Genomic DNA, 16,101 nt, shown 5'->3' with positions numbered 1-16,101 from the left:
GATAATATTGGCTCCAACCACAGTCGCTGCTTTAATGATTTTAAGATGATGAAAAATGACTTTAATGATATTTTAATAATTGTCTAATAATTTAATAATGGGCGCTGGTAATGGAAGCAGGATTAGGCATTGTGTTGTGATCTATTGTCGTTATGTGCAGATGGTTTGCAGATGGACGGTTTTGTCGGGTTTAAATGTGTATATATGTAAGTATGTCAAAATATGGACCACTTTTTGTTTACCTATTTGAAAGAAAAACTTGAGAAATGTTGAGTTATGATGCTGTTTTTTTGAGTTTAGTGTCGTGTTTAAGAACAGAAACAGAAGTACGACGTGTATTAGAAAAATCATAATTACCGTATTTTTCGGACTATAAGGCGCACCGAATTATAAGGCGCAGTATCAGTAATGTTGAATTCTCTCGTCTATTTTCATACATAAGGGGCACCAAATTATAAGACGTATTAAGCGAAACAAACGGACTCCAAACAAACTCCACACAGAAACATTACTACTAAAACATTTTAACAGATTTTGAGCGCCGTGTCCCACATAAAAAATAAATTTGAGGTCAGTAAGCACAACCAGAATTTATAAGGCGCAGTGTTGATATTTGAGAAAATTAAAGGATTTTAAGTGCACCTTCTTGTCCAAAAAGTAAAGTAAAAGTAAAGTTAAGATGCATCCTGTAACTTTGTTGGTAGAGCACTTGCTTGTTGTTGTGCCTTACCTGGGTTAAAGCCAAGGTATTTTTTTTACCAATAAAACAAACAAAACTGTAATTTATCCAATCCATTTTATTTATATATCACATTTTGTAAACAAACAGTTTCCAAAGTGCAGCACAAATACATAATTATAACAACAATAATAATATAATGATAAAATTAACGCTCAGATTTAATCCCACTAGTGTTAAAACAATAAAACCAGTCAAATAAAATGAGAGCCAAGACCATAGAGTAGCAATAAATAAATAAAATAAAATGAAATGACACTGACATCTCCATGGAAACAAGCATGTGGTGGACACTCAAGCAGAAAAGTTACATAGTTCGACTTTAAAACGCGCAAAAAAATGGACTCCCATCTGTTTACATTCACGTAATCTGGAATTTGGTTGAGAATTTTTGACCTAAATTTCCTTAAAAATCAAGTGTAAATCTTTTTTTCACCTCTCTCTTCTAATTTAAAATAACAGTACAGGCTGTATATCGTCTGAAAATACGTAAACGCCAACTTTGAGCTTCACTTCGTACCGTTAATCGTACTCCAGCCGACATTGTTATTGAAATTAACCAAAAAAAAAAAAAAAACCTGCTCGTCCTTTCAGACCTCCGCTTCCCTTGTCCGTGCCGATCCCTCCGAGACTACAGATACCGGGATGCACGCTCACCGTTCCCGCGTGGCCCATTTGTTTAGTCGGTCTCAGATTGAACGATAATATACAGGAGCTTCCCCCTTTAGCCTTTACTCTCCCCAGAGACCACGGACACGGTAAAACATAAGATGGGACCAGAGCCAATGACCTCCCCTTCTCCCTATTCAAAACTCCGTCTCTTCTTCTTCTTCTTTTATTCACAATTTACACCAAAGCAACCCGGCTCAAATTAACCCGGCGTCCCCGCAGATGCGATAACCTTATAGTGTTCAATCTGGCCCTGCTTGCGTCGGACTTTCCTTTCTTTTCTTCTCTCGCCAATCTCTCTCTTTCTCTCTCTCTTTCGCTCCCCGTCTGCTCCTTTCTCTGCAACTGACCCAAGCGACTACAATTGTTCCCAGCGAAAGTTTATAAAGCCCTTTCATACCGCGGGGAATCCAAGAGGGCTTTGAGATGGAGGATCAGCGCAAGGAAAGCCAAGCGCCAGCAGGTTGCGAGAGAGAGAGAAAGAAAGAAAGAAAAGAAAGAAAGAAGGGGAGAGAGAGAGAGCGGAGAGGTGAGGGATGAGGCCTGCTTTGTAAAATGTCATGTTGTGAAAGTGGATATCAGGAGACGCACCAGGGACTCAGCTGCTGTGCCCAGTCTACTCCGGTTTCCCTTTGAAATAGATGGATTATAGTAATGTGTGTGGGGAGCCCGTAATGGTGATGAATGGGGCCAATGTTAAAATAGGGAAATGTACAATGCGAGAATATTGTGTTTTGAGCAAAGTTTTGGTTTTCTGGTTGGTTTGTTGAAAAGAAACCTGGAAATCTAGGCCTAGGAGTAGTAGTATTTCTTATTGAGTGTGTATACATGCAGTATTCAGGACACTCATATCCGTGTGTACATGATCAAATGGAGTGTCCCGGGTTCTTGACACAATCTTACAAATGCGCAAGTGCAAAAATTATATACATGCCACAAAGGTCTCCAGGAAGAATAGATGATAGATAAGGTCAATTAAATACAATCAATCAATTAACTTGCCCCGGGACGACAGGTGGAGATTAACACTGATACTACAACCTGGTACAATGCATCTCTCCCGTTAAGGTTAATTAATATTGTGCACTGTCCCTGTCTCATTAAATAAATAAAATAAAAGCTTAATAAACTAGGAAAAATACAAACAAACTCAGGAGGTTCCTAACCAGCGATGAGGAGCTATGAACTGAACGTTTCTAAACGCACTGCAACAGAGTCTTAATTAAAATCTTCTGCACAAATAAGATCAACTTTACAACATATAAACCATAAACACTATAGAGCCACATCAGCCCGTTTGATCATATAATTCAACTTTGAGCAAATTTGTTTACGTTTTACAGAACTGAAACTGAAAACCACATGGCTCATTTGCATAAACCGTAAGTGCTGATAAAAACAGCTCGCTCTTTGTGTGCTCTGTCGGACTTAAAGGACACGACTCAGCGGAATGTGAGTGTTCTTTCTGTGACAGAGGATGTGCTGCTGATGGTGAGTCTGTTCTGTGCGTATATCAAGTTGGAGATGGCTCATGTTTAACTTTTCAGAGATTATACATGAGTGAAATCAAACATCATTTCACTCATGTATGATCACTTTATTTATGTTGGTCAGTTTATTTATGTTGTGATGAAAAGACTGAAAAGTGTTTGTCTTTTGGACACATGTGACTCAACTTTATGGTGCAGTAACCGGGATACTGTGTATATGTCCCACAGTATCACGGTTACTATCGGAATATAACGGCTACAGTATCCCAGCTTCTCATAAGCGGGATACTGTCTTATTCGAGATACTGAAACCGGGATACTGTGTTTACATGCACCATTACGAAACCGGGATACTCAAAAAACCTGATCGTACCCGGGACACTGATGTGCTGTAAACACACTTGATGATTTTTAAACTCTTCTGGCTATCATTGTCTTTAAGAACTTTTAGTGCAGTGTTTTTCAGTGTTTTTTGAGTTGGAAAGTTTCTACACACCACAAATTTGTGATACTTTAAAGCTGAAGTCGAATTCCCTGGGAGTGTGATGCTAATTGGAGGCTCTGTTTTGTCTAAAGCGCTGTTACTCAACTTGGGCTTTGGCTTTATTTTAACACAATCTGACCTTCAAGAACTGACATACAGTAGCTGGAGCCCAAGCAAGTGCTGCTTTTAAAAAAATCCCTCTCAAATAACTAGTATTAGCCAACAGTTTTCCAGTTAGTCACTCTCACTTTTTGCCAAACACATGCAGGTACAACACTCAAAGTACGAATATATTATCAAATCACACCTTTTAGTCAATACAAAAGTGATTTTACTGTCTTTTTGAGCCAAATTTGACTCATCTTTCAGTCTAGACCTTGTAGTTTTGCATGTTTTGGGTGTAATATATTGTCCATGCCATGCTCTCGTTCTTTCTATTTGCTGATTTTAGTGATAGTTTTGGTGTAGTTTCTTTTTCGGTGCAGAGGTTTGCTCAGGATACCCCAAAACGGTGAATTATTCAATGAAATCCATATTTTTTCCAAGGCCCACCTGGCAATACCGCAAGGCCTTCACGCTGAAAATCAAGGTTTTATTTTGACATAAGTTTAAAGATTCTGCCTCCAATCCCCAGGGGGCGGTAACCAAACCAAGTACGTACTATATGTGTGTACCCCCTGAACTAGACTGTGTTTGGGTCTGAAGTGGGTAAGGGGATTTTTGGGAAGCAGAACGTTGGTAGTTCAAATCTAGTGTGCTAGTTTTATATATCAGTATGGTTTAATCAATGAACTATGTGTGTCTGACCAGTAGCCTGAGTTCATTTGACATCAGAACAGAAATTTGCTCTCAAAATGCAGATGTTTTGACCTGGATTATGGTAAATATCTCTAGAATTTCTGGGCCTATCCGCAAAATTCTAACGCTAATGTATCTAACTGTAAGCACTGCTCTGTCTGAGGCTTGTTAGACTTTAATCTGAGCTTTATTTTAACACGATTTTAGCTGGAACTACAACATGTGAGCTGATTTGTGTGTTAAATCAAGAATCTATTAAAATATCTGGATGGAACTTAACGTAGGGGACACTCACTGGAACTTCAGCGGAAAAATTCACTGGGCCAAGAAACGAGTTTTCTTATAGAGCGCAATGTAATCACAAACTGCTCGTGTTCGACTGACAGGGCACCTACAACTTTCAAAAATGTCGGATTTTGTGGCGATTTTTACCTATTTTTAGATCATAAACTTTTTGTCAGCTCAAAATCCTTCAGTATTGTCTTAAAAAATACTAGTCTAGCTCTGGCTCCGCTCTAGCTCCTCTCGCTCTGATTGGTCAGAGCGATCTTGTTGCATTCGCGTGTGCCCACTACTGCACACGCTCAATCGGCCCAGAGTCACCGGAAGCACCTCGCCGGGCTAAAGGCGAATTTAGAATCATGCGCCATTGAGCTCAGCCCATTGACTTGACTTGGAACTTGCGTTAAACAAGTCCCTCTCAAATAAAATTACACTTCATATTTGTTCATATTAATGACATGCTTCTGAAAATGTGCTCTTTTAATCATTTTTGTGTTCTTGAGTTTTTTTAGACGATCTTAAAAGTATACTGTGTAACTTTTTGGTTGGGGTTCCGTCACCTGCTTGTTTCTATGGTTATACTACTGCTCTGCCTCGAATGTTCCACAGTATGACATTACATAACCACCCTATGTTACCTTTGTTCAATTACAGGTGGTTTTATAGCTCAAAAACACTTAGAAAAACAGGCCTTCTCACTGTGAGCGGGATCGCCTCTCCGCAGATCTGTAACTAACTAAAAACAGGTGGTGGAACCTTTAAGATCGAAGATGTGTGCGTTGTGTCTCCGTGGTAACTTCTGATTATAGCCCCGCACACGTATTTACACACGTGGAACACCGCCCAGCGCGATATCCCCGTAAACTCTCGATCGAAACGTGCGCCGAAGAACAAAATGTGCCTTTAATTCCCGAAGTATTGTAATAAACCGATAACACTTGAGTTAAAATTAGCCCACTTTGTCACGAGCGCATTAATCTTGCGGCGCTCGTGCTGTCTGCTCCGCCACCTGCCTCCTGTCCAATTATCCCACGTTTGGGCTTGTACCTGTGGGCCCTTCAGAGCTCCAGAACCACCAAGAGTCGTCTCAACTTTAACAAGAGCAGCTTCGCACCTGTCCAACAGCGGCACCACCTCTCCACGTGGGGGCGCTGAGCCTGCTGGGCCGAGCACGTGTCAGTACAAAGTGTTGCTGGGGATTTGAGACGGGAGGCTGCATTGAGACGTCATTTGGAGCAGGCTGAAATAGACTAAATGTGGAACAGCTGATTGGGGATGAGGCGAGATCTCCGGGGAATGAGCTTGTGGGTTTTTAAATTTGCTGCCGGTCTGCTAACGGTATAGTTTAGGTTACATTAGACAGCTGAAGTTTGCAATAACTGTCAGAATAATTCGCCAACGTTGTGTCTTGTATTGTCTGGCGAGAAACTTGGATTTGGAAACATGTGTGTGTGTGTGTGTGTGTGTGTGTGTGTGAGTCAGTGAGAGTTTGAGGGAGACAAAAGACACAGATTGGAAGCCACGTTTCTCTCAGTCTGTCCCAGGGCAGCTGTGACATTAGAGGGATTTGCCAGCAACAGATCTGGGGATACATAAACAAATGAACTGTATAAAAACTAAACATTGAGTGCAGAAACTTAAGCGAATAGTTCATTTACACTGCAATATCACCATATACTGCACATATATTGTCATGATACATGTATTGTTTTATGCATAATTGTTTAACATGTAAGATTAAAGCAATTTGCAGTGCAGTTGTTAGAACAAGTTAACGTATTTTTTTGACGATAAGGCACAATGGATTCTAGATTACAAGACGCAGTATTAATAATGTTGAATTCTCTTGTCTATTTTCATACATAATGTGTAACGGATTATAAGACGCATTAAACAAAACAAACGGACGACACTTGAGACTGATCCTTAGTCCAGGCGTCCACGATCCATCGGCAGATCCTGGCGTAAATCGCCGTGCGTTTCCTCCCTGTCTTGGTGAATGTGTATTATAATGTGAATGTGGGTGGATAATTTAAGTTTGTTTTTTTATTTCCTACGAGGACGACTCAAATATACATTATATTGAGTAATAATGTGTTTAATGCAGCTTTGCAAACATTTGTTTACGTTTTACAGAAATTAAACTTAAAACCACATGACTAATTTGCATGAACTTTAAGTGCTAAAAAAACAGCTCGCTCTTTGTGCGCTGATGCGGTTCAGCTTCTGTCGGACTAAAGGACATGACTCAATGAAATATGTGTTCTTTTTACGACATGGCGACAGTGGCAGTGTGCGTTGAGTCGACACAGACCTATACTTCGCCCTTTACTCTGTGAGGCTCCTGACTACAGTAGCCGTAATGCTCCGACAATCCATCAAGTGGTGCGGTTTTATAGTTTACCAAAGTTGTACTAAAACATTTTGACAGATTTTTGAGCACCGTGTACCACATAAAATCGGTTCGAGGTCAGTAAACACAACCAGAATTGGTATGTAAGGCGCACTGGATTATAAGGCGCACTGTTGATTTTTGAGCAAAATTAAGTGCGCCTTATAGTCCGAAAAATACGGTACATAGCTGATGTTGTACTGCTAATGATGTAATTGTTTTTGACTTTGACTTTTTTGCCTGCAATAGCACTTTTAAATGTCCTTGCAATGTAAAGTGCAATATAAATAAATTGTATTATTATTATATTGTCAGGAATAACTTTGAGACTAACAAGATGTTTTTGGATATTATTTTTTGATATAATTACGTGTATGGCTCTACAGAAGGTGGTATTCATGAAGCAAATTTCACTCACTCTCCTATATTTCTTCACCCACCCAAGTTTAACACAGTATTAGCGTGTACCAGGAACAAAGTCTGACAGTGCAGTACATATTTTAAGTACCTCCATTCTGCCGATCGTTCATAATATAGTGTGACTGGGAGCGGGTTGAAACAGCAGGTCTATGTGATGGAGTCGGTGAATGTGGAGTAAACAGATGTTCCAACAACCTCAAACACGTTGATTATGTTATTGGTGTGTGTGTGTGTGTGTGTAGTGTGTATGTTTGTGTGTGTGTACTTCTCTTTCTGCTGAGTAAACTCTCTCGGAGGCTCCAGCAGCACCTCTCTCACATCATCCTAATTACTGTGATCGGCTCTGAACATAGTGATACTGCGGCACAGGTTTTGAATACTGTACAGGAAGTCACAGCCGACGCATCGTAGTAAAAATGACATACGGGTCCCAAAAGATGCTTACAGTACGCTTGATTACGAATTTACCCTTCATCTCTCTGTTAAAGCTTTACAATCTCCTCTGTTTTGCAAATATGAAGCTTGTGAGTTCAGTTTTAATATGACGTAACGATATCCAAATCTCACGGCACGATATTATCACAAAATGCATCTCGCTGTACGATATTTATTACGATATTGGTATGTAGATGGGCCAGTTTTTTGCTTTTAAAATAGCTCGACGAGGTTTTGGTGTGGATTATTTCCGTCATAATCCCTAGAATTCAAGAAAAAAACATATTTCTTCATGTTGTCTGCGCTGAAATGAATCATGGGATATGTAGTTTCTGATGTTCATAAGCTGTTGCTGCTATAAAACCATGCATTTAACCAAAAGAACTTGTAATTTGACATATTGTGAGACTTTTGACGATACGATATCACGATATTTCGGTTATTGTTACATCCCTAGTCTACACTATTCTTTACTTACGGTACTATGTCATTTTTTGCGGTGTCCGAATGTCCATTGAGTGAAAAAGTAGTCCACTCAAAAAATATTATTCTTATGATTCTACCATGTTGTTATAACGCAGCCTATTCAGCCACTTTATTTTAAAATCGTCTGATATGTGGAAAATCTAAAATGGCTCCTCTTTCATAAACACTTTGAATGTCAGCTGGATTTGAGTGACATTTGTTGGTAAGTGTTTATCAGAGTTTAGTGGACTCTAAATCAGGGGTGTCAAACTCATTTTGGTCCGGGGGGCGTATCCAACCTACTTTGATCCCAAAGGGGCCGGATCAGAAAACTCATGTCATATAAACCCCAAAAATAACAATAAGTTCAAATATTTGTGCAGAGAAACACAAATCTATTACAGAAATATTTTTTAACTGATGAACTCTTTCTTTTACAAAATATTATAACATTATGAACAACCTGAAACTTTAAGAAAAATGCAATTTCAACACAATGTTTTAACATGAACTTGTATGTAAATAGGAATAAGTATTTTTTTCTTGTAAAATCCTGCACTCAGCTTCACTTTTCTCATTTTGGACATTTTTCTGATGAGGGTGTCACGGTCAACAGTCAAAACGATCGTCCTTTAAGAGCGTTTGGAAAGAGACAAGTCTTCATTTGTGCTGCTCTGGTGGGAGGGGCCACGTACAGAGACGCTGGAGACGCTGCTGTGATAAACACCACAGAAAATTACCAATATTTTAATAGAAAATATAATTAAAATATTTTAGTAGAAAATCAGCTGAGGGCCAGATTAAAGGTCTTGGAGGGCCGGATCTGGCCCCCGGGCCGTATGTTTGACACCCGTGGTCTAAATGAAAGGCACTTCCGATAAAATATTTTGTCATTTTTACCCACAAGAGTTCTCGTGTAAACAGGCCCTCAACCTATAGGTGAATCTAAATAGACTTTTGTTAATAAACGTTAAGAATGAATAGGAGTTATTTGTGGTTGTCTGTGTTTTTCTTAGCCCTCCAGCTTATTGATCAATGGTGTGTGGTCTGTATAGTCTAAGAAAACACCTTAAGGTCTAAGAAAACGCGATCCATAACTAGGGCAGGGTCACTCATTCGACGCAATACAAGGTTCTATATACAATATTATCACAGTAGTATTGTGATGTGTAAATATAACCAACTACGTTACATAAACAAGAGTCCTTTTTTTCCTCTTGGGATAACAATACAGTATCACAGAATTTAACTTATTTTTTCCACATTCTTAGCCATAATGTGAACGAATGTGTATGAATATTTGATTGTAAATAAAGAGATATCACTAATATTAACCATGTAAGCGTCGAGTTGTGAGTTCCTCTTCTTGATTCTAATGTAAAATGTGTCGTTGTGTTTTCCAGATCCGTGTAGATGACTCCTCCCGAGCTCTTCAGTATGAAACGGTCCAGGCCGTGACCAGTGGACCCATCCTGAGGGACATGGCCTTCTCCTCGGACCACCACCACCTCTACGTCATGTCCGAAACTCAGGTATGTGACGCTGAAACTCCTGTTAACTCCATAACACAGACATACAAAAGTCTATAGGTTTGAAGATGTTACGTAACGTCTTCATTCACCAACAAGATAAGATAGACCTTTATTGTTTCCCATGTTTTATATAGTGTGTAGAGGTCTCTGCTTTCAGTCCCGCAAAGAATTGTAATTTTCTTTCCTGCTCCTGCCCCCATCTGCTCTATTTTGTCCCGCTTCCTCCCGCAAAAAGAGGCATTAGGGCTTGAGTGAGGTCGCCTCTTCACAGATCTAACCTGTAACTTCTGGTTTGATCTCCATGAAGGTAGAAAGCTTTAATACCATACTTTAAAACATTCCAGACGAAGCAATAACACCTCCACGGAGAAAAGCATTTGACGGACGCTCCACCAGAAAAGCTACACAGTGCACCTTTAAGTGTAGTATCTGAGTTTTTTACTAATATCAAAATAAGACATTTAGTTGTTGATATTTGTGGGTTTCCGTCTCACCATTCATGATACAATATTTCACTTTGAATTGTTAATTGCTACGACAGCAACCCCAATTTTCCACCACTCTCAATTAGGGCTGGGTATTATTAAGAAGTTGCCGATACGATACACACCTCGATACATAGGCCACGATACGATACATAGGCCACGATACGATACATGGCCACGATATGATACATGCCTCGATACATAGATACACATAGGCATACATACATACGATACATAGACGATATATACATACGATACATAGGCCACGATACGATACATACGATACATAGGCCACGATACGATACATACCTCGATACATACAGGCCACGATACGATACATAACTCGATACATAGGCCACGATACGATACATACCTCGATACATAGGCCATGATACGATACATACCTCGATACATAGGCCACGATACGATACATACTCGATACATAGGCCACGATACGATACATACTTATCGATACATAGGCCATGATACGATACATAACTCGATACATAAGCCACGATACGATACATGCCTTGATACACAGGCCACAATACGATACATAACTCGATACATAGGCCACAATACGATACATACCTCGATACATAGGTCATGTCACGATACATACCTCGATACATAGGCCATACGATACGATACGACGATACATATACCTCGATACATAGGCCACGATACGATACATACCTCGATACATAGGCCACGATACGATACATACCTCGATACATAGGCCACGATACGATACATACCTCGATACATAGGCCACGATACGATACATACCTCGATACAGTGCACTTTCGATTCGATACGGTGTATTTCAAATCAATTCGATACAGTTCAGTAAAAAAATAAATTCTAAATCATGGCTGTGATGCTAAAAATCTTTGTTAAACCACTTTTTTGCAAAGTTCATATGAAACACAAACATTTTAATCATCAAAACAATGAAAATGTCAAATATGTCAACAAAACTGTAGCTCTGTAACAAAATAATTTCATAAAATACACCAAAACATACTCTGGGCGATATATCGATAGAGCAGTTCAGGATTAAACAATTAACAATACAATATATGGATATTTTGATATTTTTGCACACTCCTACTCTCAACGTCTTCTGTATATCGGCGACGCTCTATTACCGACGGTTCAAGATGGTCATTTTCTTATGTCAAAACATGCTATTTAGCGTGAGCATTTCATTCTCTCCAGACCAGAGAAGAGACACTGATTGCTGTGTACGCTGTAGTTTTGCTGTTTTATATTACACAGAGCCAGAGTATAGGGATTGCGGGACTGAATAAATGCGTTGTATTATATGGTCTCTCTCGCCGACAGACTGGCTCCTTTTGTGTGTGATTGTGCACTATAGTTTCGCACATAGCCACATCTCTCTTAGTGCCTTTGATGACACGGAATGTGGAGCGAAATAGCAGAGCACTCTGGGTAATGGACCCGGGCCCTGTTGAAATAGCACAGAGGAAAGGCCCCGACACGCAGGCTGGTTCACACAAATGTACACAGCACTATAGCGTATGACTCACCATGTATAGACTACTACTTCATAAACAGAAAGAAGTGTTAGCAGTACAAATGTGCACACAACTAAATTATTTCATAGTTTTTTAGCTTTTATTCTCATGTTTACTGCTAATTATGGCTGAGTATTATTAATAAGTTGCTGATACAGTGCATTTTCGATTTGATACAATATATTTAAAGTCAAATCGATGCAGTTCAATAAAAAATGAAAGGTTAAATCATGGCTGTGACACTAAAAGTCTTTGTTAAACCACTTCTCGTGCAAAGTGAATATGAAACAAACATTTTAATCATCAAAACTGTTGCGCTGTTACAAAATAACTGAGTGAAATACACCAAAAAATACTCATGGTGATACTCGGGTCTAAACAAGGTCTGAACTAGATCTGAACCAGGTCTACACTAGATCTAAACCAAATCTAAACCAGGTCTAAACAAAGTCTAAACTAGGTCTACAGTAGGTCTGAACCAGGTCTAAACCAGGTCTAAACTAGGTCTGAACCAGATCTGAACCAGGTCTACACTAGGTCTAAACAAGGTCTAAACTAGGTCTACAGTAGGTCTAAACAAGGTCTGAACCAGGTCTGAACCTGGTCTAAACCAGGTCTAAACCAGGTCTAAACCAGGTCTAAACCAGGTCTGAACCAGGTCTACACTGGGTCTAAACCAGGTCTACACAAGGTCTAAACTAGGGCTAAACTAGGTCTAAACTAGGTCTAAACCAGGTCTGATCTAGATCTACAGCAGGTCTAAACTAGAGCTAAACTAGGTCTAAACCAGGTCTACACAAGGTCTAAACTAGGGTGAAACAAGGTCTAAACCGGGTTTAAACCAGGTCTGAACCAGGTCTACACAAGGACTACACAAGGTCTAAACTAGGGCTAAACCAGGTCTGAACTAGATCTACAGCAGGTCTAAACTAGGGCTAAACTAGGTCTAAACTAGGTCTAAACCAGGTCTGAACTAGATCTACAGCAGGTCTAAACTAGGGCTAAACTAAGGTCTAAACCGGGTTTAAACCAGGTCTGAACCAGGTCTAAAGAAGGTCTAAACAAGGTCTAAATGGGGTCTAAACCAGGTCTGAACCAGGTGTAAGTCAAGTCCAAACCAGGTCTAAGCCAGATCTGAACCTTTCTGGTTAAGTTTACACCACCTGCTTGTCTCCAGGGAGATGTCATTGTTTTGCCGAGAGGTTCCACAGTAAAGCATTCCTCTTATCTATCACCATGGAGACAAGCAGGTGATGGAAAAGTTACACAGTCCAAGTTTCTCTTATTTACTGAAAACATTTAAAATATTGTTTTGACTCACCTAATTAACCTTAAGGCCTATTTTTACCACATTTGTGCACATAATTTCACACAATTTCAGATTTTTTTTTCTTTTCTTTTTTTTTTCTAGAAAGTGAAAGGATAGAAACAACTCCAAATGTCACGCGGGATGTTTTTGTCATAGAAAACAATTACAGCTTCTCCGCACAAACGTGTTAATAGTGTCGTTAATAGCTGGATTCAAAGCTGTTTTTGCTGCTCCACTCTCGTGCCTCTATCTGTGCTTACAGCCTGCCCAGATACCAATAACAAATGAATTATTAAGGATGGCTAATTTCCATTTTACCCATTATGTAGGATTCCTTTGTGTTTCGCCATTAACTCTGTGATTGTAGTTGTGGTGTTGGCGCTTTTATTTTCCGTACCAATTAACGTCCATTATTAATTAGCCGGCGAGTTTCCAAAAGCTCTTGAAATGCACTTGTAATGATTCTGTTAGGATTTTTTTGAATGACCTGCTCAAACTGTATGGAGTAACATGGGGTTTCCCCAAATAATCCACCAGACCAGGTCTAAACCAGGTCTGAACTAGGTCGGAACCAGGTCTAAACTAGGTCTGAGCAAGGTCTGAAAGAGGTCTGCACCAGGTTTAAAACAGGTCTGAAACAGGTCTGAACCAGGTCTAAACAAGGTCTAAACTAGGTCTGAACCAGGTCTAAACAAGGTCTGAACTAGGTCTAAACCAGGTCTGAACCAGGTCTAAACAAGGTCTGAACTAGGTCTAAACGAGGTCTAAACAAGGTCTGAACCTGGTCTAAACTAGGTCCGAACCAGGTCTAAACAAGGTCTGAACTAGGTCTAAACCAGGTCTGAGCAAGGTCTGAACCAGGTCTAAACGAGGTCTAAACAAGGTCTGAACTAGGTCTAAACCAGGTCTGAGCAAGGTCTGAACCAGGTCTGAACCAGGTCTAAACAAGGTCTGAACCAGGTCTAAACAAGGTCTGAACTAGGTCTAAACAAGGTCTGAACCAGGTCTAAACAAGGTCTGAACTAGGTCTAAACCAGGTCTGAACTAGGTCTAAACAGGTCTAACAGGTCTAACCAGGTCTGAACTAGGTCTAAACGGGTCTAAACAAGGTCTGAACCAGGTCTAAACAAGGTCTGAACTAGGTCTAAACCAGGTCTGAGCAAGGTCTAAACAAGGTCTGAAACCAGGTCTAAACCAGGTCTGAAGCAAGGTCTAAACCGGGTCTAAACTAGGTCTGAACCAGGTCTAAACAAGGTCTAAACGAGGTCTAAACAAGGTCTGAACCTGGTCTAAACAAGGTCTGAACCAGGTCTAAACAAGGTCTAAAATAGGTCTACTGTGGGTTTAAACAAGGTCTAAACCAGGTCTAAACTAGGTTTGAACCAGTTCTAAACCGGGTCTAAGCCAGGTCTAAACTAGGTCTACAGTAGGTCTAAACAAGGTCTAAACCAGGTCTAAACCAAGTCTGAACCAGGTCTAAACCAGGTTTGAACCAGGTCTAAACAAGGTCTAAACCAGGTCTACAGTAGGTCTAAACAAGGTCTAAACCAGGTCTAAACCAGGTCCAAACCAAGGCTAAGCCAGGTCTGAACCAGGTCTAAACAAGGTCTAAACTAGTTTTGAACCAGTTCTGAACCAGGTCTAAGCCAGGTCAAAACAAGGTCTAACCAGGTCTAAACCAGTCTGAATCAGGTCTGAACTAGGTCTAAACCAGGTCTGAACCAGGTCTAAACAAGGTCTAAACTAGTTTTGAACCAGTTCTGAACCAGGTCTAAGCCAGGTCAAAACAAGGTCTAAGGCAGATCCAAATCAGGTCTAAACTAGGTCCAAATCAGGTCTAAACCAGGTCTGAATCAGGTTTAAACAAATGTCTACATTAGGTCTAAACAAGATCTAAACCAGCTCTGAACCAGATCTAAACAAGATCTGAACCAAGTCTAAGCCAGCAGGTCTAAGCCAGGTCTAAACTAGGTCTAAACCAGGTCTAAACCAGGTCTGAACCAGGTCTAAACCTTTAGCGTGTGTTATTAATCATCCGGCGAGTTTCCAGACGCTCTTGAAACACATTTGTAATTATTCTGTTAGTGTTTTTTTGAGTGACCTCCTCAGACCGTGTGGGAACAGCTGGGATTTCCCATACAATCCAACAGATGCAGACATCACAAAACGCTGCCAAAAACTCACACATTGAAAATTTCGGACCATATGCGCGTTTAATTATGCTTTCAATTTACTGACACCAGCGTTAGCCTTCATTTTCTCGTGCCCTTGTTGTCTATTGTTCTTTTTCAGACACGATTATAGATTTGGGGCGTCTAAAATCCATTCCGTTCGTAATGGGATTTGCAAATGAAATAAAGATTAGTCCTTGGTCCGTCGTCCTGATTTTCATTTCACTTGTTTCCGATCAGACACGCTAAAGAAGTCCGATAAACCAGGACTAAACCAGGACTAAACCAGGGCTAAATCAGGGCTAAACCAGGACTACAACAGGTCTAAACCAGGACTAAACCAGGACTTAACTATTTCGACCAACCAAGTAATATTTACTTTATATTATAATGCATTGACACGTAACAGGTCTAAACCAGAACTACACCAGGACTAAACCAGGACTAAATCAGGTCTAAACCAGGACTACACCAGGACTAAACCAGGACTAAATCAGGTCTAAACCAGGACTACACCAGGACTAAACCAGGACTAAATCAGGTCTAAACCAGGTCCAAACCAGGTCTAAACCAGGACTAAACCAGGACTAAAACAGGACTAAACCAGGGACTTAACCAGGACTGCTAAACCAGGGCTAAACTAGGACTAAACCAGCTACTAAACCAGGGCTAAACTAGGACTAAACCAAACCAGGACTAAACCAGGGCTAAACTAGGACTAAACCAGGACTAAACCAGGGCTAAACTAGGACTAAACCAGGACTAAACCAAGAATAAACCAGGGTTAAACTAGGACTAAACCAAGACTAAACCAAGACTAAACCAGGGCTAAACTAGGACTAAACCAGGACTTAACAACTTGTACCAACCAAGTAATATTACAACAAGT

The 16,101-nt window shown here is 40.1% G+C and overlaps 1 protein-coding gene across 1 annotated transcript in view; it reads left to right on the top strand.

Annotated features, from left to right (window-relative positions):
* The window catches only part of plxna4 (plexin A4), a 659,145-nt gene that overhangs the window by 342,998 nt on the left and 300,046 nt on the right, over positions 1–16,101 (top strand). The window contains 1 exon segment of the mRNA XM_055154191.1: positions 9,578–9,706. Within this exon segment, the coding sequence (XP_055010166.1) occupies positions 9,578–9,706 (129 nt within the window).

Source organism: Boleophthalmus pectinirostris, unplaced genomic scaffold (assembly GCF_026225935.1).
Source record: "Boleophthalmus pectinirostris isolate CB_2022bp ecotype Guang Dong unplaced genomic scaffold, ASM2622593v1 HiC_scaffold_18, whole genome shotgun sequence".
NCBI classification, from domain to species: Eukaryota; Metazoa; Chordata; class Actinopteri; order Gobiiformes; family Gobiidae; genus Boleophthalmus; species Boleophthalmus pectinirostris.
Note: the sequence above shows the minus strand (reverse complement) of the source record. Positions and strands in the feature narration are given on the sequence as shown.